Here is a 22786-nt window from a genome sequence, read left to right as displayed (position 1 = left end):
ATGAATACTGAACATTTGTATTTAGTGTGTGCCAGTGTGTGTGCGCGTATTTACATCCGTGTATATACATGTTCTTGTGTGTGCGTGTTTGTGTACTTGTGCGCTCAACACCTCAGAGGACCCAAGAGACTGGGGAGAAACTCCCAGTCAGGCTGCCAAGACTTACAAACGGGATGTGAGCCGCTCAGCCAGAAAATAGACCCCGTCCCAGCCAGATCAGAAAGACCTTCAAATCCAAACCTCACTGTCTGTCACTGTGTATGTGTGTGCGTGGAGTGTCATGTGTCGGGTATCGATTGGTGTCCTTCGGGAGGGTATGATAGGCGAACGAGAGGTCAGGGTGCGTTTGAGAGTGATGACAGCGCTGTGATAAGCATTCGTTGCTCAGGAGTGGAGAGGGCTTGCCCTTGTAGACAGTGGAGGGATTTAAAGGAGTGAACATTTTTTCTCACCTGTGTCTTTTTTGGATGTCATTATAACTCTTGGATTACATTTGAGCTCTCTCAGGTCTTTGAGTATCTTTCACTTGTGCAGCTGATCCAGATAGGGCGGGTTAAGGGCGAGGGTTGAGGCCGAGCGAGGGATCGGAAAATGCTGAGACGTAGAGAACAGAGAGGCCCTCTCTCCCTCTCTCATTATCCTGTTACACTCTTGTGTTTTCACTGGCAGTGCCGCAGCCCGCACCGCTCTGTGCTACGTGGGCTGCGCAACGCAACACTTGGAGAGTAACCCCAGTAGGTGGAGTGATGATGGAGAAGGCGATGAGGAGAGGAAAACATGAAAGAATGGGAGGAGAAGGAAAGGAATGGGGTAGATGTTGGTGCACCAGAGGGGGAAAAAATAAGCAATGCTTACTTTCCTTATTTTGCAAGAATTTTACTTAATTTTAATTTAAAGTCATCAGATCCCAGCTAGCTATATGCAATCATTTTCAAATGTTTGTCTACGACTTCTGATGGATGAATGAATGAATAAAAACAATATACAGGCCTCAACACTAACTTTTAAAATCCGTTGCCAGGCTGGCAACCAGGTATCAGTTTTTGATTGCCGAAAATTGAGCGTTAGTTCAGACAGGACACGATGTCAAGCTCAGCTCACATCTGATGGAGCAGTGGATTGATGGAGGGGAGTCATTCAGGGCGCCCTATTTAAACTGTTCTGGCCTGCCTACTGTTGCTGCTTCCTCTGCAAGCTGCTTTACAACCCACCTCCACCTCAGCTCCTCCTTTTGCATGCTGTGTCTGACTTATCAGTGTCATTTCTGTTTGTCACTGCTCTGTTCTGTTCCTGGGGGGTCTTTGCTGCTGCTCTCCCTGCCTTAGGCTTTCAATGTAGGTGCATGGAAGGGCAGGGAGGTTTGCTCTCTCTGTCTCAGGCTTTCTTTGCTTGCATGTGGAAGGGCAGAAAGATGTGCTGTCATTGCAAAGGAAAGGCAGAGAGGCCCCAGAACAGAGCCTTACCGCCAAATATAATACTGCAAATGAAAAATGAACTTTTCTTTGGCTATGCAGTTAGAAATCACTTTAACAATAGAACTGTGACATCAGGTTTAAAAGCTTGGTGTTTGTTTTGCTGTTTGCACACTCTGGTTTGCTGTCATTTGCCATTTGTTGTCATTATGCAGTTAGTTGCACTTTTCACATGTGGGCTCAAGACACATGTTTGCAGTTTACATGTTGTGTTTTATTTTATTTAATTTTAATTTGCACAGTAAAAAAGAAAAACAAGCAAACAAAACCGACAGAATACAGTAAGCAGATTGTGCAGGTGAGATTTAAAAACCCCCGAGAGGCTTATAGAGGGAATCTCACCATATCAGCATTAAGAACATATATTAATAAGTCAATAAGCAAAAAACAGACAAACAAATATAAAAAACATGGAATCAAAAAGCACCTTGTTCACCTTATTAGGATCTTGGTCACATTAAGTGATTATGACACCAAGTTGAGAACCATCCTTAGAAGGCTCTTCCAAGACTTTGCACATTTTAAATGGTTGCAGTTGCTTCAATAACATTTATTCACATTTTAATTGACTTAATTGTGCATTTTGTGCATGGTTTTCTTCCTCTGTGGTGTGACAGAAGCCTTCATGTGATAGGACTGAGCAATATGAGCATTCATTGATAATGTGTCATCATTTTACAAAATTTATGATTTGTAGTTGTTTCCAAAAAGTAAAAAAAATGTTATTGAAACCTTTGTGTAATTTTTATTTTTTTTTATTTTTTTGATAAAACACAAACATACAGTTGAAACAGATATTTTTTATTCTTTAGATATATGATTATGATTTGAAATAACCCTTAAGCTAAGCTTCAGAGCTTGGTAATAAGGCCAAGTGTAAGTCAACTAGACACCCTGATAATAATCACAGTCTTGAAATCAGTTATTGATTTTAAGATCTAGTGTGTAGGATTTAGATGCATCCAGCAGTGAGGTTGTGGAGCTTTGTTCCTGTTGGCTCTGGCAGCACTAAACCCCTGAGCTTGCCTGAGAAGGACTAACTGACTAACTGACCACTGTTTGTGGTGGAAACGCAAGGGTCTAGGTACCATGTCTGAAGGGTTACTTTTAGTTCCAAAAGTACCACACCGAAAGTGTTTGGTGGAAACAGGGCTAACAGCCTTAATAAAATGTAAACAGTTGACTTATATACAAAAATTCACCCCCGTACAGTTGTCATGACGGGGGGAATTAACTATAGAGACCAAAACTGTTTCTAGTTCCAGGATGTAAACATGTTTGTTGCTGCTGTAAAGTCGGGCATTTTAACATGGGTGTCTATGGAGATTGACTCACTTTGCGAGTCAGTCTCAAGTGGCCATTTTAGGAGTTGCAGCTTTTGGCACTTGTGCTTTGGCTTCAATTTATCAGCTCTGGAGGTTGTATCATATGAATGCAACTACAAAGAAAAATCTACAGTGTTGCTAAATTGATGGGTTCCAAGAGTGCATTTTGACCATTGCATTCTGCCTCTATTGGTCTCCACATGGACTGTTCACCTGCCACTCTAATGTGATCAGTTAATACTACTTAGACTACGAACGGACTACAAATTAAATCTTATCCTGATGTCGATAGATTCTGCATACATTAGCAGATGATTTGTTTATAGAAATTAAAATAAAGCTAATAGAGAGTGTTCAGCAAATTAAGCATAATTATTCTTGTTTGTTGTTGTGAGTAGTCTGGGCAAACAGTAAATTGGGCAGACTTTATTGGTGCAGACAGCTGTACTGGGAGTTGCAAATGAGACATAAATCATTAACAAACTGTGATGCATAATCACCAATGAACAAAACTTCAAATAATTGTAATTATGCAGAGAATAGATACGATATGTAAAGATACTGAATGATGAGCCTTACCTTCTCCATTTTTCCTGCAAAATAGATTGATAGCCTTGGGAATTAATTTTCCCAAAACATTGCAATGCAGCTTGTAATGAACTGTAACCAAAGAGCTGTAATGAGATCCTTTCATGGCTAATTAAAGTGAATAAATAGTGTGAAACAACTAGCTGTTCTTCCACCTCAGGCTGTCAGTTCTGACCAACAATGACAAGCAGGTTTCATGATTTACAAATTCCTCCCGCCTCTACCCTGCTAGTTATGTCTTGTTGTCTGCCCTGACAGGAAAGCGGATAACACAGTGTGCCTCTAACTGACAGAGTGAAGGCCTGAATCTCCTTCTGCTACGTCTCAGTTATCATTGTAGCCTGAATTAGTCAGTCATCTCACTCCAGCTTTCTGGAGTGCAGCGTGCCACTTGTCAAAACCCATCCTCAATGACTTGAAGCCCACTAACACACACACGTGCCGCCGACATACACATACTGACAAAGACAGACGAACAAATGCGTACACAGTAACACTTCAGGCAGGCAGCCTTCACCTGCGATAGTCATACAGCTCATTTTAAATGGCATCGCGAGTTGCACAGCAGGATGCAAAACGCCAGCTCTCAAACGGTGAAAAAAACAACAACAGAAAAACAAGTATGCTCATTGTGACTCATGATTTCCCACTCTCCTCAAACTAAACCGTATGTACATTCTCAATAAAAGACACAGCACTCCCCTGATTGAAGGCACTATGTCAGTGATGACAGGAGCGTTCTACATACAGTACAAGTTGTTTTTGAGAATGTAGGCATTTTTGGAGAATTACACTGTCTTGTTAATGTTGTAAATGATCCTAATTCATGCCATTAGTCTTTTATATGTTTTGTTCTTTCACGTGCTTGATACCCACAGTTGTAATGTCCTAGAAAACACATTCTACCACTGTTAAATGCCATTTCTAATGAACATTTCATGTCATGCCCATGGATTGATTACTGAATGGGCCTACAAAAAAACACTAAGAGCTGTGTAACAATTACAAAAAGATGCAAAAGAGCTGCAAAGAGACTCACAAAGCCTACAAAAAGCGGCAAAACAATCACAAAGGGACACAAAATGACTATCAAGAGACACAAAACAACTACAAAAAGATGCAAAGCGAGTACAAAAAGACACAAAACCACAGTGAGATGTGTTACAACTACAAAGAGACACAAAACAGCTGCAAAGAGAGTCACAGAGACTATGAAAGTGGCAAAACGATCACAAAGAAACTCAAAATGACCAATAAGAGACACAAAACATCTACAAAATGACACAAGATGACTAGAAAGAGACACAAAACTGTTGAAAAGAAATTAACAAAGACCATGAACATGGCAAAACAATCACAAAGGGACACAAAATGACTATAAAAATGTAAGCAGCAAAATGGAGACGACAAGCTGCTACAAAGAGACTCAAAATGACCACTAAGAGACACAAAACAATTATATAAAGATGCCAAATATCTACAAAAATACACAAAACCACAGAGAGATGTGTAATGACTACAAAGAGATGCAAAACAGCTATAAAGGGACTCACAAAAGCTACACAAATGGACACAAAACAACTACAAAGAGATGTAAACAACCACAAAGACACTCAAAACATCCAGTAAGAGACACAAAACAACTACAAAAAGACACTAAATGATTACAAGGAGACACAAAACCACAGAGAGAGACACTAAATGATTACAAGGAGACACAAAACCACAGAGAGTTGTGTGACGACTACAAAGAGACACAAAATCACAGAGTTGTGTGACGACTACAAAGAGACACAATACAGTTGCAAAAAGACTCTCAAAGACTACAAAAAGTGGCAAATCAATCACAAAGGGACACAAAATGGCTACTGAGATGTAAATAACTACAAAGAGCCTGAAGGCAGCTACAAAGAGACACTAAATGACTACTAAGTGACACAAAACAGTTGCAAAGAGAGTCACAAAGACTACAAAAAGTGGCAAAACAATCACAAAGGGACTTAAAATGACCACTAAGAGACACAAAACAACCACAAAAAGAAGCATACAGAGTACAGAAAGATATAAAGAGAGATGTGTAACGACTACAAAGAGATGCAAAACAAACAAAAGAAAGAGACCAAACAACTAAAGAGTCTGTCTGTCTTGCTCCTGTGTATGAGAGATGGCGGGGCCTTCTTGATGTTTGTGCCCAGGGGCCTATTGTCTGATAATCCGCCCATGGTCAAGCAGAACTTTTTACCTTTCCTTATTTCCGTCCAGTATATACAGTAAGAACCACTGCCCTGAGATCTAATTGAAATTGAATGAAGGGACCGAGAGCGAGTCTACACCCTGAGTCTGTCTATGTTTGACGTTGCTTGTTTCAAGCTGCATGAAGGCAGCGCTGGTCATCCATGATCTGATGCTGGAGAGGAAGGCCGTCCCGCTGTGGACTGTACACACATCAGTTTGGACGCTCCAGTCTGATGTGGTGTCTACAAGGCGGTAGCCATGCTGTGTCACGTATACACAGCACTCCGTAGGATCCTGAGCGTCAAGGCTCAGGCTGTGTGTTAAGGAGCTGACCTCGCTCTTTGGAAGGTCAGCCTCTCTGCACTTGAAAAGCTTCTCGCGCGTATCTATGCATTCTACGGCCCTGCCTGCCTGGCCGACCGCTCGCCTGCCTGCCTGCCTGTGTGTCAGCTTCTAATGATGAGGATGATGGAGGGAATCAAAGAGGAGATGGAGCTGACGTCGGGGCGAGCTCTCCATGGGACACCAGGTGATTGGGGAGGGAGCTTTGAAGCAACTTGTTGGATGGCTGTCCATTAATGTAAAATATCTCCTTTTCAAAGGGCTTTATTCAAGCTCGGAGTAGCGGAGCCCATAGGGGTCAAGGTGTCTGGCGGAATAATATCTTTCTCTCTCTTTACAGAAAAAAGGGGATAAAAGAAAGGATAGTACACAGTGACCTGGCCTTCTCTTAGCCATTCCTGGCGTCATGGTTTCAGAAATACCGTCGCAAAAGAAGAAAAGTGCAGGAGACAATCCTTGCAATGAGCGGTCTCTGCTTACATTAAAAGAATTTTATACATCCAGGCTGCTAGTATATCAGGCTGAGGTTAGAGTGGGAGTCTCAGTGCTCTCCAGTCTATTTGATCTGTGAATGTTATAAACCATGCTTTTTGATCATCTCTGGATCACTATTTATTTAGTTTGGTCAGGGATCAATGTGACTCCTGGCATTACGAGGCAGCCAGCGGTTCTCACAGATCAATTTTCTCCAGTCACCATGAACTTGGGAGGGACAGACAGAATTTAATCCACCAAGTAGCAGGTTTATGAAGAGTGAATTATGGCTGCGTAAATCGCCCCATCCGTTTTAAGTTACCACGCTACGGTTACGGGTCTATCTTGGCTTGTAAGAGAGAGTAACAGAGAGGTTACAGCAAAACTTAGTCAAAGATCACAGTGCTCTCATCATATGGTGTGACAATCCCTCTTGTCTCATTCAATGAGGCAAAAGGCAGACATAGACGACGCGCAGCAGTCCAAGCCCGCTCATGACCCCTATTAAATCCGAGCAAATCTTTGATATGTACTTTGATACCATATTTTATTGATACTGGAGGGGTGTTCATAATATCAAGTACAGTTCTGCATTCCAGGAGATCAGAGCGAGGGCTGTTTTGTCTCAGAAGCCGTCCCATGACCCTTGAGGGGTCCCCATAAGCTCTCGTACAACTGAACCTGGGTTGACTCTAGTCCACTTTAGTTTTTACAAGAGATTGTGATGTATGGGCTCTCCATGTTATATCTGTCTACAGTTTCTCTTTCATGCTCACTGTGATAATTCAGTGATGGCTCTACTAATGATCAGCCCTTTTTAGATGTTCCTCTCAGATATTTTTTGCATCACGTAGCATGATGCCACATTTGCAACCACCACCAGTCAGTGGTGCAGTATTTTAATTATCCGTGTTTCGTTTCATGAATAAGCATCTCCTAAACCCCTCTGGTACATCTAGTAATCAGTTTTAGTTTGAGAGTATTTTTATTGCTCTGTGGCTGGAGACATTATGTTTTTGGTTTGAATGTCCGTCTGTCTGTCCCATTCTCGTGAACACAATATCTCACCCTGAGGGAATCTCCTTAAATTTGGCACAGACATCCATTTGGAGTCAATGAAGAATTGATTAGACCTTAGTTGTTGTAGTTCAAGGTCACTGTGACCTCTGACGTTTCTCATGAACCCAGTAGCTCAAGAACAGTGTGAGGGAATTTCTTTAAATTTGGCAAAAAGGTCTACTTGGACTCAACAATAATTTCATTAATTTTTGGTGGTCAGAGGTCAAAGTCATTGTGACCTTACGTTTGTTTCATTCTGGTGAATGCGATACCTCAAGAAGGCCATGAGGAAATTTCTTTAAATTTGGTACAAACATCCATTCGGAGTCATCAGTAAACTGATTAGACCATAGTTGTCCTAGGTCAAGATCATTGTGACCTTTTTGTTTCATTCTCGTTAATACAATATCTAAAGAAAGCATGGAGAAAGTTTCTTTAGATTTGGCACAAACATCCATTTGGAGTCCGATAAACTGATTAGACTTAAGTTGTCAAAGGTCAAGGTCACTGTGTCCTCCTCCATCTCATTCTAGTGAACATGATATCTCAAGAACACTATGAAGGAATATCTTGAAATTTGGCACAGTTGTTTACTTGGACTATACAATTATTTGATTCGATTTTAGTGGTCAAAGGTTAAAGTCACTGCAGTGCCTGATTTGTTTCATTCTGGTGAATGTGATATCTCAATAAGGCTTGTGAGGGATTTTCTTTCAATTTGGCACAAACATCCACTTGGACTCAGCAATTACTTGATTAGATTTTGTTGTTTAAAGTTCGAGGTTGCTTGACTTCATGTTTGTTTTATTCTGATGATTGCGATATCTCAAAATATTCTGAGGTAACTTCTTCAAATTTGGCACAAAGGTCCACTTGGAGTCAATAATGAACTGATTAGATTGTAGTTGTCACAGGTAAAGGTCATGGTTACTGTGACCTCTTTCATTTTATTCTTATGAACCCAGTATCTCAAGAAAACCCTGCGGGAATTTCTTCAAATTTGGCACAAATGTCCACCAAGAGTTAACAATGAACTGATTAGACTTTTATTGTCACAGGTAAAGGTCAAGGCCACTGTGACCTCTTTCATTTCTTTCTCGTGAACCCAGTATCTCAAGAACACTGTGAGGGAATTTCTTCAAATGTGCCACAAACATCTACTTTGACTCAGCAATTCCTTGAGTAGATTTTGGAGGTCAAAGCTCAACGTCACTTGGCCTTGCATTTGTTTATTCTGGTGAATGCAATTCAACCATTAATTATGACAAGATTTCACTTAAATGTCTAATATAATTAAGTGATGAAGTGGAGACATTTTCTACCCAAAAGGTCAGAGGTCAACTGCACTGTGACAACATAATATTCTGCATAAAACACTTTTGTGGCCATTATTCAGTGTCATAACTCAGAAACAGAAGGGGAGAGATTTGGTCGTATGTTAAATTGGTTACATCAATCTTGGGTGCCCACCTTTAAACTGTGCTGATCATGTAGATCTTTACTGTCAGGTTGAAGATGTGTGTGAAGCATCCATGTAATTCTAGTTTTCTTTTGAGAAAGTTTTTAGTAGTATAAGTGGTAACGGGAGAAAAAAAAAATCCCAATCTGAGTATCTCCACAACACACACACACACACACACACACAAGCACTCAACGGCTCCAGCCTCTGATCTGACCTGACAACTCCTAAGCTACCGTTTCCTCATGCTGCTTAACTCGGACCACATTTCTCCCAGAGAGCCTCTCTCCTCTCTCCAGCCGGACTTCTCTCCCCATTCTGTCCCTCCTTCTCTCTGCTCCCGTAGCCCAGCATCTGGTTTGAATATAGCGGCGTGTGCTACTGTGTTACTGATAGAAGTTGGGACTGTATGGCTTCTCTTTGATTTTTCCATCCTCCTCGTCTCTCTTCCTGCTCAGCTCACACAATGCCTGCATTGAGAGGGAGCAAAGTTTGAGTGGGCAGCGTCTGTTTTGTTGATTGGTGGCACACTGTATGAATGTGTATATGTATAAACTGCAGTTAAGGGCGAGTGCAGGTGTGCTGCGTTATTGTATTATTATTTTTATATATGTTAATGTTTCAACTTGATATTATTTATTCCAGATTGGTGTATGCTTCGTCTCATCACCTACTATGATCACACTTTATTTATGTCTGTAATGCGTTGCCTATTTTACAAAATCATGCTTAATGGTCAATATAATTTATGTAGCCACATTTCCTTGGGGGAAATTGGACTTTTATTGCATTCTTAAACATTTTCTCCAGCACTGTTTTTAGTGAATGGAACTAACTTGCATCTATGCATTTTTTTTAAATGTGAAGTTGAGCAATAACAAGTCACCAGTTTTCAACCTCTGTAGCACATGGTAGCATTTTTCTAGTATATTTTTGGGGTGTCGTCTCTCATAATGACTATGCTACTTTTGAAAATGTTATGCATCATGTGCAATGATCCTGATTTCTGTCTGTTTTCTGTTCCTGTTCTGCAGACAGAGGCCAGGGAGACCATTCCTAAGATGTTAGCAGAACTGGACCTGGGCCGGACAGAGAAGTGTGTGAGGGTGAACTCGGTGTCCAGTGGCTTAGCTGAGGCTGACCTGCAGGTCATCCTGCAGGCTGAGGTCCTCCCTCCCGCCATCATGTTGCCCAAAGTGGAGGACACGCAGGAGGTGCAGTGGGTAAGTTCCAAATATTGGCCCATGTTAAAAGAGCTCCTGTAGTTTTTTTTTTCTTAAGGATAAGGATGAACCACGTGTAGCCCACTTCCTGAAACAACAAAACAAAAGTTGCAACACATGCAAAAACCAAAACAAGGCTTAAAAAATACCCGTGACTTTTCTCTCTCCTTCACCTCTGGGTGTCTTTTAAAAGAACACAGTGGTGCTCTTACACAAACTCATGAAGTAAGAGGAAACCGCGGGAATCTTCAAAGCAATCATAACAAACTTTTCCATTTCCCAGTAAAAGTGGGAATCGATCCCTGTGGCAGGGACTCAGGGACAGGCAGGGTGTTTTTCTTGGCCGCTGCTCAAGAAACGGATGACATTTCTTCGGATTAGCTTCAGAAGCCCGATAGCTTTCTGTAACAACACGACGGTGCCTTCTGCCACCGCTGAACTTACTGGAAGCTGCCTTGAACAGAGTCATGTTGTGGCTAAGATTTAATTTAATCAGTCTTGAAGCACTGGGCCAGACAGGTATAATGAATAAAAAAGTTTATCCGTTATTTATGCACACTGTATTCGTGAATATTTAGTTGGAAGGCTGTCCTCTCAGTGGTGTATGAGGAAGACAAACTAATATCTAAAAGTCAAAAGCTTGAGAGTGCACATCCAGTTGCCTTTGGTACTTGATACGTTTTACATTAAATATTCCAAGTGTTTGCACTCTCACAGTGGATATTGATAGAGGCACACGTGAAACAACAAATCCAAAATGATCGCCCACAATCTTTGTCCTTATAAATTGTAATTTGTTCTGTACGAACTGGCCCCGCGGCCTAGCGTTGAGTTAAGAGGTGTTTGTCTGAGCTTGGCCATCCCTCTGGCTTTCTATAAAGGGGCGCTGTACGGATGTCAGGTCCCAAAAGGTCAAGAGACAGTGACATCATTAATGCGGGCCTTTCTGATCAGCTCCATATGGTTCGCTTACCAGGAGGAACCGGGTTACTGTCTGCTTGCTTCACCGTTTGTGTCCGAATACAGTTCAGAGGTGCTGGGTTGGGGTACTTTTCCCTGAAAATCTGTCACGGCTCGCGGTATTTTTATTTCATTTTACTTTAACTCTCTCTTTGCACACACTTTTATATGCTTAAAAGTTTACTTAAGCATTTTTGAACTGGCTGATAGAGAGAGAGAGAAGTGAAAGGAGGGTGTGTAGTGAGGCTTTTCCCTCAGTGTTACTAGGCTGTACACTCGTGTTGGGGCAGGAGCAGGAAGTTTTTAACTAGTGGTTTTAATTAGAACACATCTATTTCCTGCTGCCCTTTCTTTCTTTCTTCCAAGTATAATTGCTGACAGGTGTTCACTAATTCTCTCCCTCAGCTCAGCCGTTTCTCCCTTTGCTACTTTTCCTCACTTAAGTCAATTTTATTCCGCATTAATTTCCTTTCTTTTTTTTTTGCCAGCCTGTTATTATTATGCTGAAAATCACGGCCCGTTGAGAGCTATAAAATGATTATATAATCGCCTGCTTATGCTTTTTTTAAAATTTTTCTTTTCATAAAGACGCTGTAAATCTGTTTGCATGTGGGAATAACAGGGTGTTTCTGCATCAGCAGGTGCATGCGTGTGCTTCTGGAGTGGTCACGTCTGTAGCTCTGGATTGGACCGTGATGCATTTGGTTTAATCTCATCTTTGTCCCTCAAAGTTTCTCCGTGTCTTCTTTACACATGCCTCTCTGTGCGTGCATTCACATGTCTGTGTGGTAAGCATGTGTCTGATTTTCTCCACTCGTGTAAGGCAGCGCAGTAAATCCCTCACTTGTTTATTTTTCTCCCCTTTTTTTATTGATATTAGCGCAGGAACCTCCAGACTGATTTGTCGCTAAAAGATGGACTTGCTTGTTTCCCTTTGTGTGGAAATCTTTAGCTCTGCCTTTCTCCTCTCCCCCGGCCCTTGTGTGACTGACAGGCCTTATTGGGCTATAACAGGCGTAACTCCCTCCCTTTGTCTGAGGACAATTCTCACACAGATTCGGAGCCGTGTGCATTCTTTGCCCGCCACACTATTTGGTGTGCACTGGGACCGAAAGAATCGCACCCTGTCCCGCTCCTCCTCCTCTACTCCTCCTCCTGTCCCCTCCCCTCATCCCTTTCTCCGCTTCCCCTCTGTGAAATGAACACTTCAGCAGGCCGGAAACATTTAATCTGGCCCCCTTTTGAAGAAAATTAATTGAAACTTGTCCCACTATAGCCTCCTTTCTCTAGCTCCATCTCTCCCTCCTTCTCTTTTCATGATTGGATGGTGAAATTGTCAGAGGGCTTGTTTGTAGCGTGGCTTTGAATGGCAAGAAGAGGTGTTATTTCTTCTTTTTTCTTTCCTTTACTTTTTTTTTCTCCAATTCAGTAGTGAATAACATCTTAAAGGGTCCTAGTTTTGAGAGCCATTGACAGCTAATGGCTGCTGTATGCGGCTGCAGAACAATCAACCAGCACTATAGTGGCTCTTATGCAGTGTAAATCAGGCCCTCAAAGTGTATAATAGCTGAAGAGGAGAATACAGCACAAGGACAGAAACATGTAATCAGAGAGGCGAGGAGGCTCTTTAGCGAGCGGTACCGCATTGAGCTGTCATTTGTTTTGCCTTCAGCAGGATCCAAACAGCCTGCCCGGCTCGCCGCGGCCTTGTTCGGGGGTTTGCGTGGCACGGTGTCGCGGTGGTAATCTCTGTGTGTAATATCAGCTAGGTTTCCCCACAACGGGCCGTATCTATCTAGTTTCCTCTGTCACAGAAATAGGTTTATCTACACCCTCTTTTCACACTCCCTCTCGGACACCCCCCTCCACCCCTTCCTGTGTTTGCGAAGGAGGGGGGATATTATGCTAAGCCCCCAGCGTTAGTTTTTATGTTGCCATAGCAGCCTTGCTCCCACAGGGTTGTGACCTCAGATGATTACAGTACAAAGCCTATTGGGTCTTGAAAACCTCTTTGAAGATGAAAAGTCTTTGATGGTTTGTATTTATGCAAATCTCTCAGATATGATTTATCCAACTGAGATTGAATGGAGAGATGATTAAAATTGCCCCTATTTTTTGAAATCCTTCAATGGAGGCCCACTCTTTCAGTTTTCGAGAACAAGAGTGGTGAGTGCGAGCACGGGGGTTGTTTTGCTCTTCATTTAGAAAAATAGCAGTGTTGTACCTGAGGTTATTTATATCTGTCTTTTTCCTGGTGTGTCAAAGAGGGAGCGAGGAAAAAGGAGAGGAAGGGGGGACATGGAGTTAGACATTTCTACTCTGAGCTTTTGCGCCCTCTCCTTTTCTTTTTTTTTCTTTTTTTTTTTTTTTTTCTGACTGGCTTTGAAAGGAAATATCTGACGGAGGGGGCTTTTGTGTGTTTCCAGATGATAGATTTTGGAATTTGGGCTACCCCACTGGCAGTCCAGGGCTAGCTGTGAACTGGTCTGTTGGAAAAAATTTAAATGCTTTGGTCTTCAAAGACTTAAACTTGGTTTTAAAGCCCTACTTAGGTGAGCTTGCATATTAGCAGGAGTTGTGCAGAATAAAGGCCTCAGCAAAGTGTCACATCACACTCTGATTGTTGCTCCAGTCTCCCTGTTCCCTGCCATGGAGGGGGGACGCAAAACAGAATAATGTAGGAGTAAAACACACTCAAAGACATCCCAAATCTTGTTTCTTCTCCCTTTTTCGGGTATTTTGTTTCTTCTCTGGTTTTTGGCCGTGTGTATTCACGTGCACGTGCGCATTTACATGTGTGCGCACTCTCTCGGGGGAGCATATGCTGTAGTTTGCGCGGAGCCTGTGAAAGAAGGTAGAGCAGAAGAACTTCAGACGAAGGGGGAACCCTGGTGATAATGTAAAATATTTCATTTCACCCGCTTTTGTTGCTGCTCTCCCGTGCTCGCTCTCTCCGCCATTTGAACCCTTCATAGATGTGTCTCTGAGTAAGGACTGAAATGGGAGCAGTGCAGGTAATAAAGGTGTCAAGATTCATATCAAACGTGAGCTTTAACGTGTTAAGATTTCTTTTTTTCTCCGCTCTGTCTCTTACCCCACAGTGGATTTTAAAAGATATGTCATATCATTTATGTATTTTTACTGCTGAACTTTTGTTTCTCCTGGTTTTAAATTCACTCTGACTCCATAGCTCAACACAAGTTTCCTGTTTTTCTCGTTCATATAACCAATAATGCACTGATAAGTCCACTGAGGGTGGCAGCTGCAGAAAAGCCGGAACTTGAACATGAACACAGCCCACTAAAACATAATTTTTCCTTAAAGATCTTCGCATATCACACACAAAATTTGAAATAGATTCAAGCTGATATCAGTCTGGGAAGTATTTTTACAGCAGCAAATGCTGTAAACAATATAGATGCTCCAACAAAACACAAATGAATGTGAAGACTGATGGTACAAAGTAGTGAGCACAAATTCATTTACTGTGATTGTTTTGGAGGTTTATTGCTTTCTATTTACAGAAGCAGTGGGTGCTGTTAATGAGTCGTGCATGCGATTGTCTCTGTGTGCTTAGTTTGTTGACAGATTTCAGCACAACTTGAAAGGACGGGCACTGACAGAACCCATTCGCCTGGTCACCTTTGTGGAAACCGCTGCGGGCCTGCTCAATTTTAAGGTAAATTACAAACAAAACTGCCTGCGTAAGACATTTTTGCTGTTTGTCCATTGTTCGCTTTAGATTAAAGACTGTGTCAGCGAGCAGAGCACTCCACGTGTCCAAAATGAAAGGGTTTCAAAGCTTTTCGGACAGTCTCTCAAAATGAGCCTTGTTTTTTTTTTTTTTGATTTTCCTTTCTCTGTCTGTCTGCGTGCGTGTCTCTCTCTATCCCTCTCCAGACACGCTGACATTTTTTAATTAGAACTGTTTTAATATCATCATAGTGGAAAAGTTCTTAATGATATTTTGGCAAGCATCAAAGCGGTTCCTGTTATAGTACAGCGCGACCTTCAGCTACATGGGGAAAAGGGCATGGTTTTGGGCATTTGGGGAGAAACAAGCTGTCCTTCCTCCTTTTGATTTGTCTTTTGGTTCTCTACTCTAATTCTGCGACTGTGTTTGTGGTTGTCAGTGTGTACTTGTGTGTGTGTGTGTTTGGATGGCAGGGGGTGCCTCTGTGTGCTTTCTGGAGAACACCCTGTATCTTTTGCCCAGACTGAACCCCAGGTTAGAAGCACGGAAAAACACACACACAAAAAAAACCCCACTGTGGCACAGCTAGTGGTGAAATTAATTTGGAGGCCGGCAAAAGCCAGGAGACACATTCTTATTGTTTCACGCTCTTCAACACACACAATCACATTCCAGATTTTTTTTTTTTTTTTGCTCATTCGATAACAATAGTGGCCACTAGTTTTGTCTTGTTTTGACATTTTTTGATGCAGGTACCAATACGATACCTGACTTGTATGTCAATGCCTCTCTTTACAAAGCATAAATTCCCTGCAAAATCTTCCTGTTTTTAAAATTTGATGAAATAAATGAACTTCTTCATGCATCAGTGTTTAACGCTGTCTTAACACAAAGAACTTTGCCTCAATAAAAAGGTCTGTAATGAGCGAAAATAGTATTTAAATCAGGAGATACATATAAAACATGGTCATGGAATAAGCAGCTGCAGCTTTCAGTGCTTGACAAGTTTAAAAATGTACAGCTTCAGCCCTTACTCGTACAGAAACGTTAGGAATGGTACTCAAAAAGTACTGAGATGTACCGCTACAAGTACATTAATATCTGTCTGCATGGAAAGGAAGCTGCAATAATTGTTAGAGGGAGTTTAGTCTGATGATGAGGCTGTTTTTGGTGCTTCTTCCCTGCATAAGGAAACTCAGGAATCCACAGTATTTGAACTACTGTCGAAACACTGGAGTATAATTAGATTTACTCAGCAGCATCCGTGCCAATGTTTCCAACGTTTCTCTCCCTCTTTACACCTGTGCCACTTTAGTCAGCCCGTATTATACCAATATATATTCTCTCCAGGCGGTGTGCGAGGAAATCCGTCGGCTCGCTCCCAAGGCCGGTCTCCACCATGACGGCGTGGTGTTCGGCTCTGATGACTTCTGTGCCAGCATAGGTAGCTCTTACACCTTCACTTTCTCACACTTGGTTGGCAGCTCATGTTGAATTCTCTCTCCTCTTTTTCTGGATTTGTGGCAGACAACATTGGTTGTAAAATCTGACTGTCTCATGGGTCAGTCCTTTTCCTGTTTAAGTGAATGATTAAAGGACTGCAGGAAAAGTGGTATTTTATTGAAATGAAGAGATGATTTGTGGATGTGGGATGTGTGAATGATGGACAAAAATAACAAATGAGATATGGGTGAAGATGCACTTCCTCTACCAAGTCCATTATTTTCTGTATGACACCTAAGTAGCTATGATTACATGTAGCCTATGGCCACTTACCACAAGTAAAGACTGTTTAAATTGTTATCTATTCTCTGAAGTTTGATTGTAGTCATTTTAAATAAACTGTGGTTAGGTCTGTCATTTGTTACCTGACATCGTATGATTGGTCAGAATCTGCATATATGCGAGTGGGGTTTATTAGACCAGTGTCGCCGTATTATTCTGCATGGCCAAAAAAGGAAAGTGTGACAAGATGAGTGTGGACGTAGGTGGGAATGCCAGAGAGGAACTGGTGCCTAAAAAACAAGTCAGGCAGCTGGCAATATTATGGATACAGAGGAGATGATGTGGCACAAGCAGAGAACTGTACAAGTATGGGTCAAGAACTGAGCAGACTTTAATATCTCTTTTTTTAAACAATAAAATAAATGTTATTTTTTAGGTATTTCTGCTTTATTGGCAGTAAGAGAGATAGACAGGAAAGGCAGAGGAGGGAGGGGGCGTGCTCTATCTTGTGAACCACTGGGGCTGTCCTGGTTCCTGTCTCTCTGACTCTGTCATTCATCTCTTCATCACCCTCATCTACACTTTGTATTTCCTTGCTTATGTTCAAGAGATCTTAAATGTCTTGTGACCTACAAGATGTGTGTGAACCCCCACGTTTTGTTCTCCAGGTGCCACTCGTACCAAAGATGCCAGGGAGCTCCTATACGCGAGGCAGAAGGTGGTTGTGACCACCAAAGCGTTCGGGCTGCAGGCCATCGACCTGGTCTACATTGACTACAAAGATGTGGAGGGGCTGAGGCAGCAGGCCAGAGAGGGAGCTCTCATGGGCTTCACAGGTAAAGTTCCTGCTATAATGCACCGAAATCGGGGGTTGATGCTGATATTAAAAACAGCACTTTGGCTCGTCGCCGATGCCATTTCTGTTTTTGTTGTTATTTATTCCCTATTTTGTACCAAGGAAACAAAATAAAAACTGTTTTGAAGTCATTCAGCCTTTCATTACTCTACATTTGAATGAGCACAAATTTAATCATACACATTTATAAAACAACCTTTAATGTAACACATTAAAAACATATTTAAAAATGCTTCAAAAGCTTTTTGCTATTTATAATATATTTTAATTCCCACTCTAATATCTAGTTTGTAATGCTGCGAAAACATTAAAAAAATTCTACCTCAGTTTGTTGCCAAGAACTATGTTTTACACCACACGTCATGATATTGTTTATAATTCACCTTCGCCTAATACTTATTGTAACCAAATAGAGCTTGAACGCATCATAATGTAACTCAAAGCAACCTCTGATAGCTGCTAGCTCCCCCTTCGGCTGCTAATAGCTAACGTTAACCAGAATCCGAATCAGAGTCAGAGTCGGAGTGCCTTTTATTGTCATTGTATCATTAAAAAAACACAACAAAATTAGTGGTGCTACTCCTTTAAGATGTCGACAGTTAAAACCACATCTTCCATAGATTCAGCCTCACATAAATAACGTGCGTCGATGAGAAGTTTACTGACTTTTCATCCTGAGGGTGTACTGGGGGAGATCTCTGTGTGTTGGGTGGAGAGCATGAAGCTCAAAATGTCTCCTGATGTAATTCAGTTAAATATTTATGGGAGCGTAGTCTAATGTGCAGACTCTGTTTATCCTTCTTTTGCATGATCTCTTGTCCGGCACCTTGTGATCATCATCTGGATGTGTGTGCTTTTGTAAACTGTCAGGTACATGTTCGCTATTGTCCCCAAGATGACGGGACGATGTTAGTCTCGAGTCCTGCTTTTTAGTCTGTGCAGAATTGATGTGAAACAACAGAAGAACATCGGCCACTGCCATTTATGGATGTCATATTAATAGGTTGATGCCAGTCAACAAAGCCAATATCGGCTGATACTGATGTGCAGGTGTACAGAGTCAGAATCCCATTAACTAAGGTCACTTCAAGTCTTGACCTCAACATGTCTGCCCCTCCCTGCATACCTCATGTTTTTGCAGTTGCTAATTTATATATTTAAAGTGTATTTAACCAAGAAAAGCTTAATTCAGTTCATTCAATAAAAAATAAATCTGAATCCCTGCATCCTAACAAATCAGGTCATCATATCTTAGATCACATAGAGACAAATAGTCGTTCAGAGCATCTACAACCTGATGCACCTTCCTCCAACTCCTTCGGTCTACTTTTAAAAACACTTAAAGAAAACGGCTCTAAGTGTTTTCACATCGTTCTCAGTTGTTGCCTTTTTATTCATACCCCATATATGCTTCACTCCTCCCTGTGGCACAATAACGGACTTCCCTCAGCTTCCTGTTGCAGTCCAACATTTCAGTTTTCATCCCTCCTTCTCTCTGTTACTTTGCACTCTCCTTGCCTTCCATGCAATCATAGGATGTATGAGTGAGTTGACAATTGTTTTAAAATGTGATTTAAACCACAGTGGAAGGATGCGGACCATCTGGTTTTTCATTTGACATCAATATACTGGTATTGTTCATTGTAGTGAAGGCCTCACCTCCAAATGGCTGTGACGTCTGTGGTTTTGTAACCGGCTGCTTGTCTTTGTCTTTTTTTAGCACTTCAGGTGCTGCTGAATTGTGAACAACGCTGCTGTCCTTAAATGCTTTTCTGACATTTCTGTTCATGCCCACCATGAATGGCTGTTTATCCGTGTGTGTGTGTGTGTGTGTGTGTGTGTGTGTGTGCATTCAGGTGTGTACCTGCCCGTGTACGAATAAGCGTGTGTGTGCAAGTATGATTAAAGGGAGTTAAAGTAGTGGTAGCGTCTACTTTAACAGCGCTCTGTGTGTGTCTGTAGCCAGGCAACGCTTTCAGAATGTGTGTGTGTGTGTGTGTGTGTGTGAGAGTGTGTGAGAGTGTGTGTGAGTGTGTGTGAGTGTGTGTTAGTGTGTGTTAGTGTGTGTGTGTGTGCCCTGCAGACTGCGTGTAACAGACCACAGAAGGCAGGACAGTCTGTTCCAAAGTGGATATTCCAGTCATTCTTCCCTCGCTGCAGCAAATATATTTATTCTGGTATTTTCATCTTTTGAGTTCTGATTATTTCAAAACCTGACACACTTCCCACTGAGGTCCACGTAAATTCTGAGGGGGAAAAAAAAGAATTGAATCTTATAACACAATGTTTTATTTACGGGTTTGTCTTGAGTGTGATATTAGAGAATGAAACTCAACGTCAGCAATTAGTTTTTTTCTCCTGCGTTTCTTTCCAGTGTGAAAGCTGACGACACTTCTTTTTTTTTTGGCTCTGCGAAATAGTGAATCCCTGAGCACGCTCTCCGTGTCGCACTGGCCTCGAGACACATTACCTGCACTTCATATCATCAAATCATCTTGTAGGAGAGCTTCTTGCTGTCTCATACAGCAACTTATTTTCCAGATGACCTCATTTGGCACCTCTATTCTCTGGTGCTCCGTGCGTGTGTGTGTGTGTGTGTGTGTGTGTGTGTGTGTGTTAGAGTTGTTCAGCTATAGCCACGTGCAAAGGTCTCCTTTTAAGATGATTTACACCTTTTTACGGAACAATTTAACATTTACTTTCAGGCCTACAGTGAAGTATTTAGACACTGCTCGTGCGTTATTTTCACCACAATAGTCCCTCAAATGTATGCACATATTACAAATACAATCATTTTTATTAGTTTGCATTTGTTTGAATCATAATGAATGATCTTTTTCAGCAAGCAATAATTGATAAAGAAAAGTTAGATGTTGTTTAAATGCATTAAAAGCAATATAAGCTAATGATGGAAGCAGCTGGTTGATGAAATAAATGGTCAGATTTGATATGGAACAGAACCATTCACAGCACTGGATTAGTGGCTTACAAACCATGGGCACTCTGTATAATCTTAGTTAGTAGCTATTACTGGCCCGAGTGTGCTTAAGCAATAATACGGTGCAGCCAAAAGCCTCTACCTGTGCAGTAATTGACCTTGGCAGTACCTAAGCCGCATACAGCACCCATTAGCAGCGAGCACAGAACACACTGGTAAAACACAAACACCCGGTGCCTCTTACTGGTGCACAGGGCAGGAAGAAAATCTGCAGAACAGTGACAAGTATCAAATCTGTTGAAGAGGAAGGTCGTTAATTTTGATTTCATTGTGCAGCATCACCTCGTTTCATGTGCTGTAAACTACGTGTTGCTGCTAAGACTCAGTGATCCTTCTAAAAGTGTTTGCCTCCCAGAAATAGAAAACGGTTCCACAAAATACCCTGCTCTCAGGCACCGCATTTCACTTCCATCCCCGGGACCCTGCCCATCATTCGCCTGAGAGCACTTTGCTAAATAGCAATCCTCCAATGAGACGCCAGCACCACATGGCAGGCCGCGATTGGCTGCAGGGCATGAATGATGCATTTTAGGAGAACCAATGGGTTGTGACTGAGGGCACCTGAGTCACCCTGTCTGTTTCTTCGCTCTGTCATTCTCCTCTTGTCCTACGCAGACACACAGACACATACACACCCGCACACACACACAAAGAGTCACCCTCTTTGAGTGTATGTAAGCCTGCCAATTTCAGTGTGGAAACATGCTCCTGTCTTCAGCCCAGAAGTAAAACAGGTGGCAGAGGAGGGAATACAGACGCCTCTTGCCTCAATCCTTGTAGAATGCAACGTACCCACAAACGCACACACACAGACACAGACACAGACACAGACACAGACACAGGCTGTTACGTCGAAACAGCTCCACAATATTGGAATGAGATCCAAAACAACTACCCCTGGTGTTTAAAGGGACGGTTCATGCCAAACTCAAAAATACATATTTGTTCTCTCACCTGTAGTGCTGTTTATCAGTCTAGATTGTTTTGGTGTGAGTGTCAGAGTGTTGGAGATATCAGCCGTAGAGATGTCTGCCTTCTGTCAAATATAATGGAACCAAATGGCGCCCGATTTATGGTGCTCAAAGTGCCAAAAAATTCATTTGAAATACTCAGCAGCAATGTCTCTTTCCAGAAATCATGACCTGGTTACTCAAGATAATCCACAGACCTTGTTGTGAGCAGTTTCATGCAGAGACTATTTTCTCTCTACTGAACAATAATGGCGTCCTTCTCAGCTGAGCTGTAGCGTTAGCTAGCTTAGTAGTGCACGCTTCCTTCTGTGTGGAAAAAAGTTGGTTGATGGAGTCCGAAAGAAAGTAGTTCCTACATGAAACTGCTCACAACAAGGTCTGTGGATTATCTTGAATAACTGGGTCATGATTTCTGGAAAGAGACATTGATGTTGAGTTATTCAGATTTATTTTTTTGGCACTGGAGAGAAGGTAAACATCTCTACAGCCGATATCTCCAACACTTGGCAGCTCACACCAGAACAATCTAGACTGATAAATAGTGCTACAGGTAAGAGGAAAAATGTGTTTTTATGATTTTGGAGTGCTGCAAGCATAGTGATGCGCAGGCACACAATTGCACACACACTTATATACTTGTTCACATCTCCGGCGTCGCCCTGGGGAGTCCTCGGGCTGTTAGTCCGACAGAAAGTGTGCACTTACAGTCTCTCTGCGTCAAACAAACACACAGGCATTCATGAATTTGCAATGACACACTAAGAAGTGCCAAATGTCATAGTTTGTAGTATGCACATTCCCCCCTCTGTGATATTTATTAATCATAAGTTGCAAGTCAGTGAATTCTGTCCCCTCATTAGTGATTGTTTAAGCCTTTAACTACAGTGTGTTGATTGTGTGTGTTTGTCTGAGGTTAACTGGGGTTAGCGGAGCTGGTTGAAGGGAGAGAGTTCTCTCCTCCCCTCTTCTCTCCTCCTCTCCTGTCCTTTCCTCTCCTTTCCTCTCTCCTGGGCAAAAAAAACTGTTTCACTCGTGCAGCCCGCCCGCTCGGCCACCTTGAAGGATTTGTTGTCGGCGACAGAGCTAAGCCCTAAAGTGTCGAGTTCCTGCTGGCTGCCGCTGAGCCGTCGTTCTCACCAGACGTTTCATAACCTTAACTTATCACTACAAGTTTGATCTGCAAATGTACACGGGATTATGTCTGTGGCGTTAGCCCACATTTAACTGAGAGGGAGTGGGAGCAGGAGGGTGGGGGGACTGTGTCAGAGCCTTAGCTCCATGTTAGGCTTCGGTTTCAGTCAGATATAAGATGTCATTTCTGGAAGGTATGCATCCAGTGATAATAAACATATATAGATATTGTAGGGAGGTAATATAAAATATAATCATAGAAGAGAGAAGGATT

General features: G+C 42.0%; 1 protein-coding gene across 1 annotated transcript in view; it reads left to right on the top strand.

Moving 5' to 3' along the window:
- Positions 1-22786, top strand: part of clybl (citrate lyase beta like) — an 88896-nt gene that overhangs the window by 60976 nt on the left and 5134 nt on the right. The window contains exons 3-6 of the mRNA XM_050048390.1: positions 9989-10177; positions 14715-14816; positions 16182-16275; positions 17225-17392. Of these exons, the coding sequence (XP_049904347.1) occupies positions 9989-10177; positions 14715-14816; positions 16182-16275; positions 17225-17392 (553 nt within the window). The remainder of the gene's footprint in view (positions 1-9988; positions 10178-14714; positions 14817-16181; positions 16276-17224; positions 17393-22786) is intronic.

This window comes from Epinephelus moara, chromosome 7 (assembly GCF_006386435.1).
Source record: "Epinephelus moara isolate mb chromosome 7, YSFRI_EMoa_1.0, whole genome shotgun sequence".
In the NCBI taxonomy this organism is placed as follows: domain Eukaryota; kingdom Metazoa; phylum Chordata; class Actinopteri; order Perciformes; family Serranidae; genus Epinephelus; species Epinephelus moara.
This window is presented reverse-complemented; position numbering and strand designations above follow the sequence as displayed.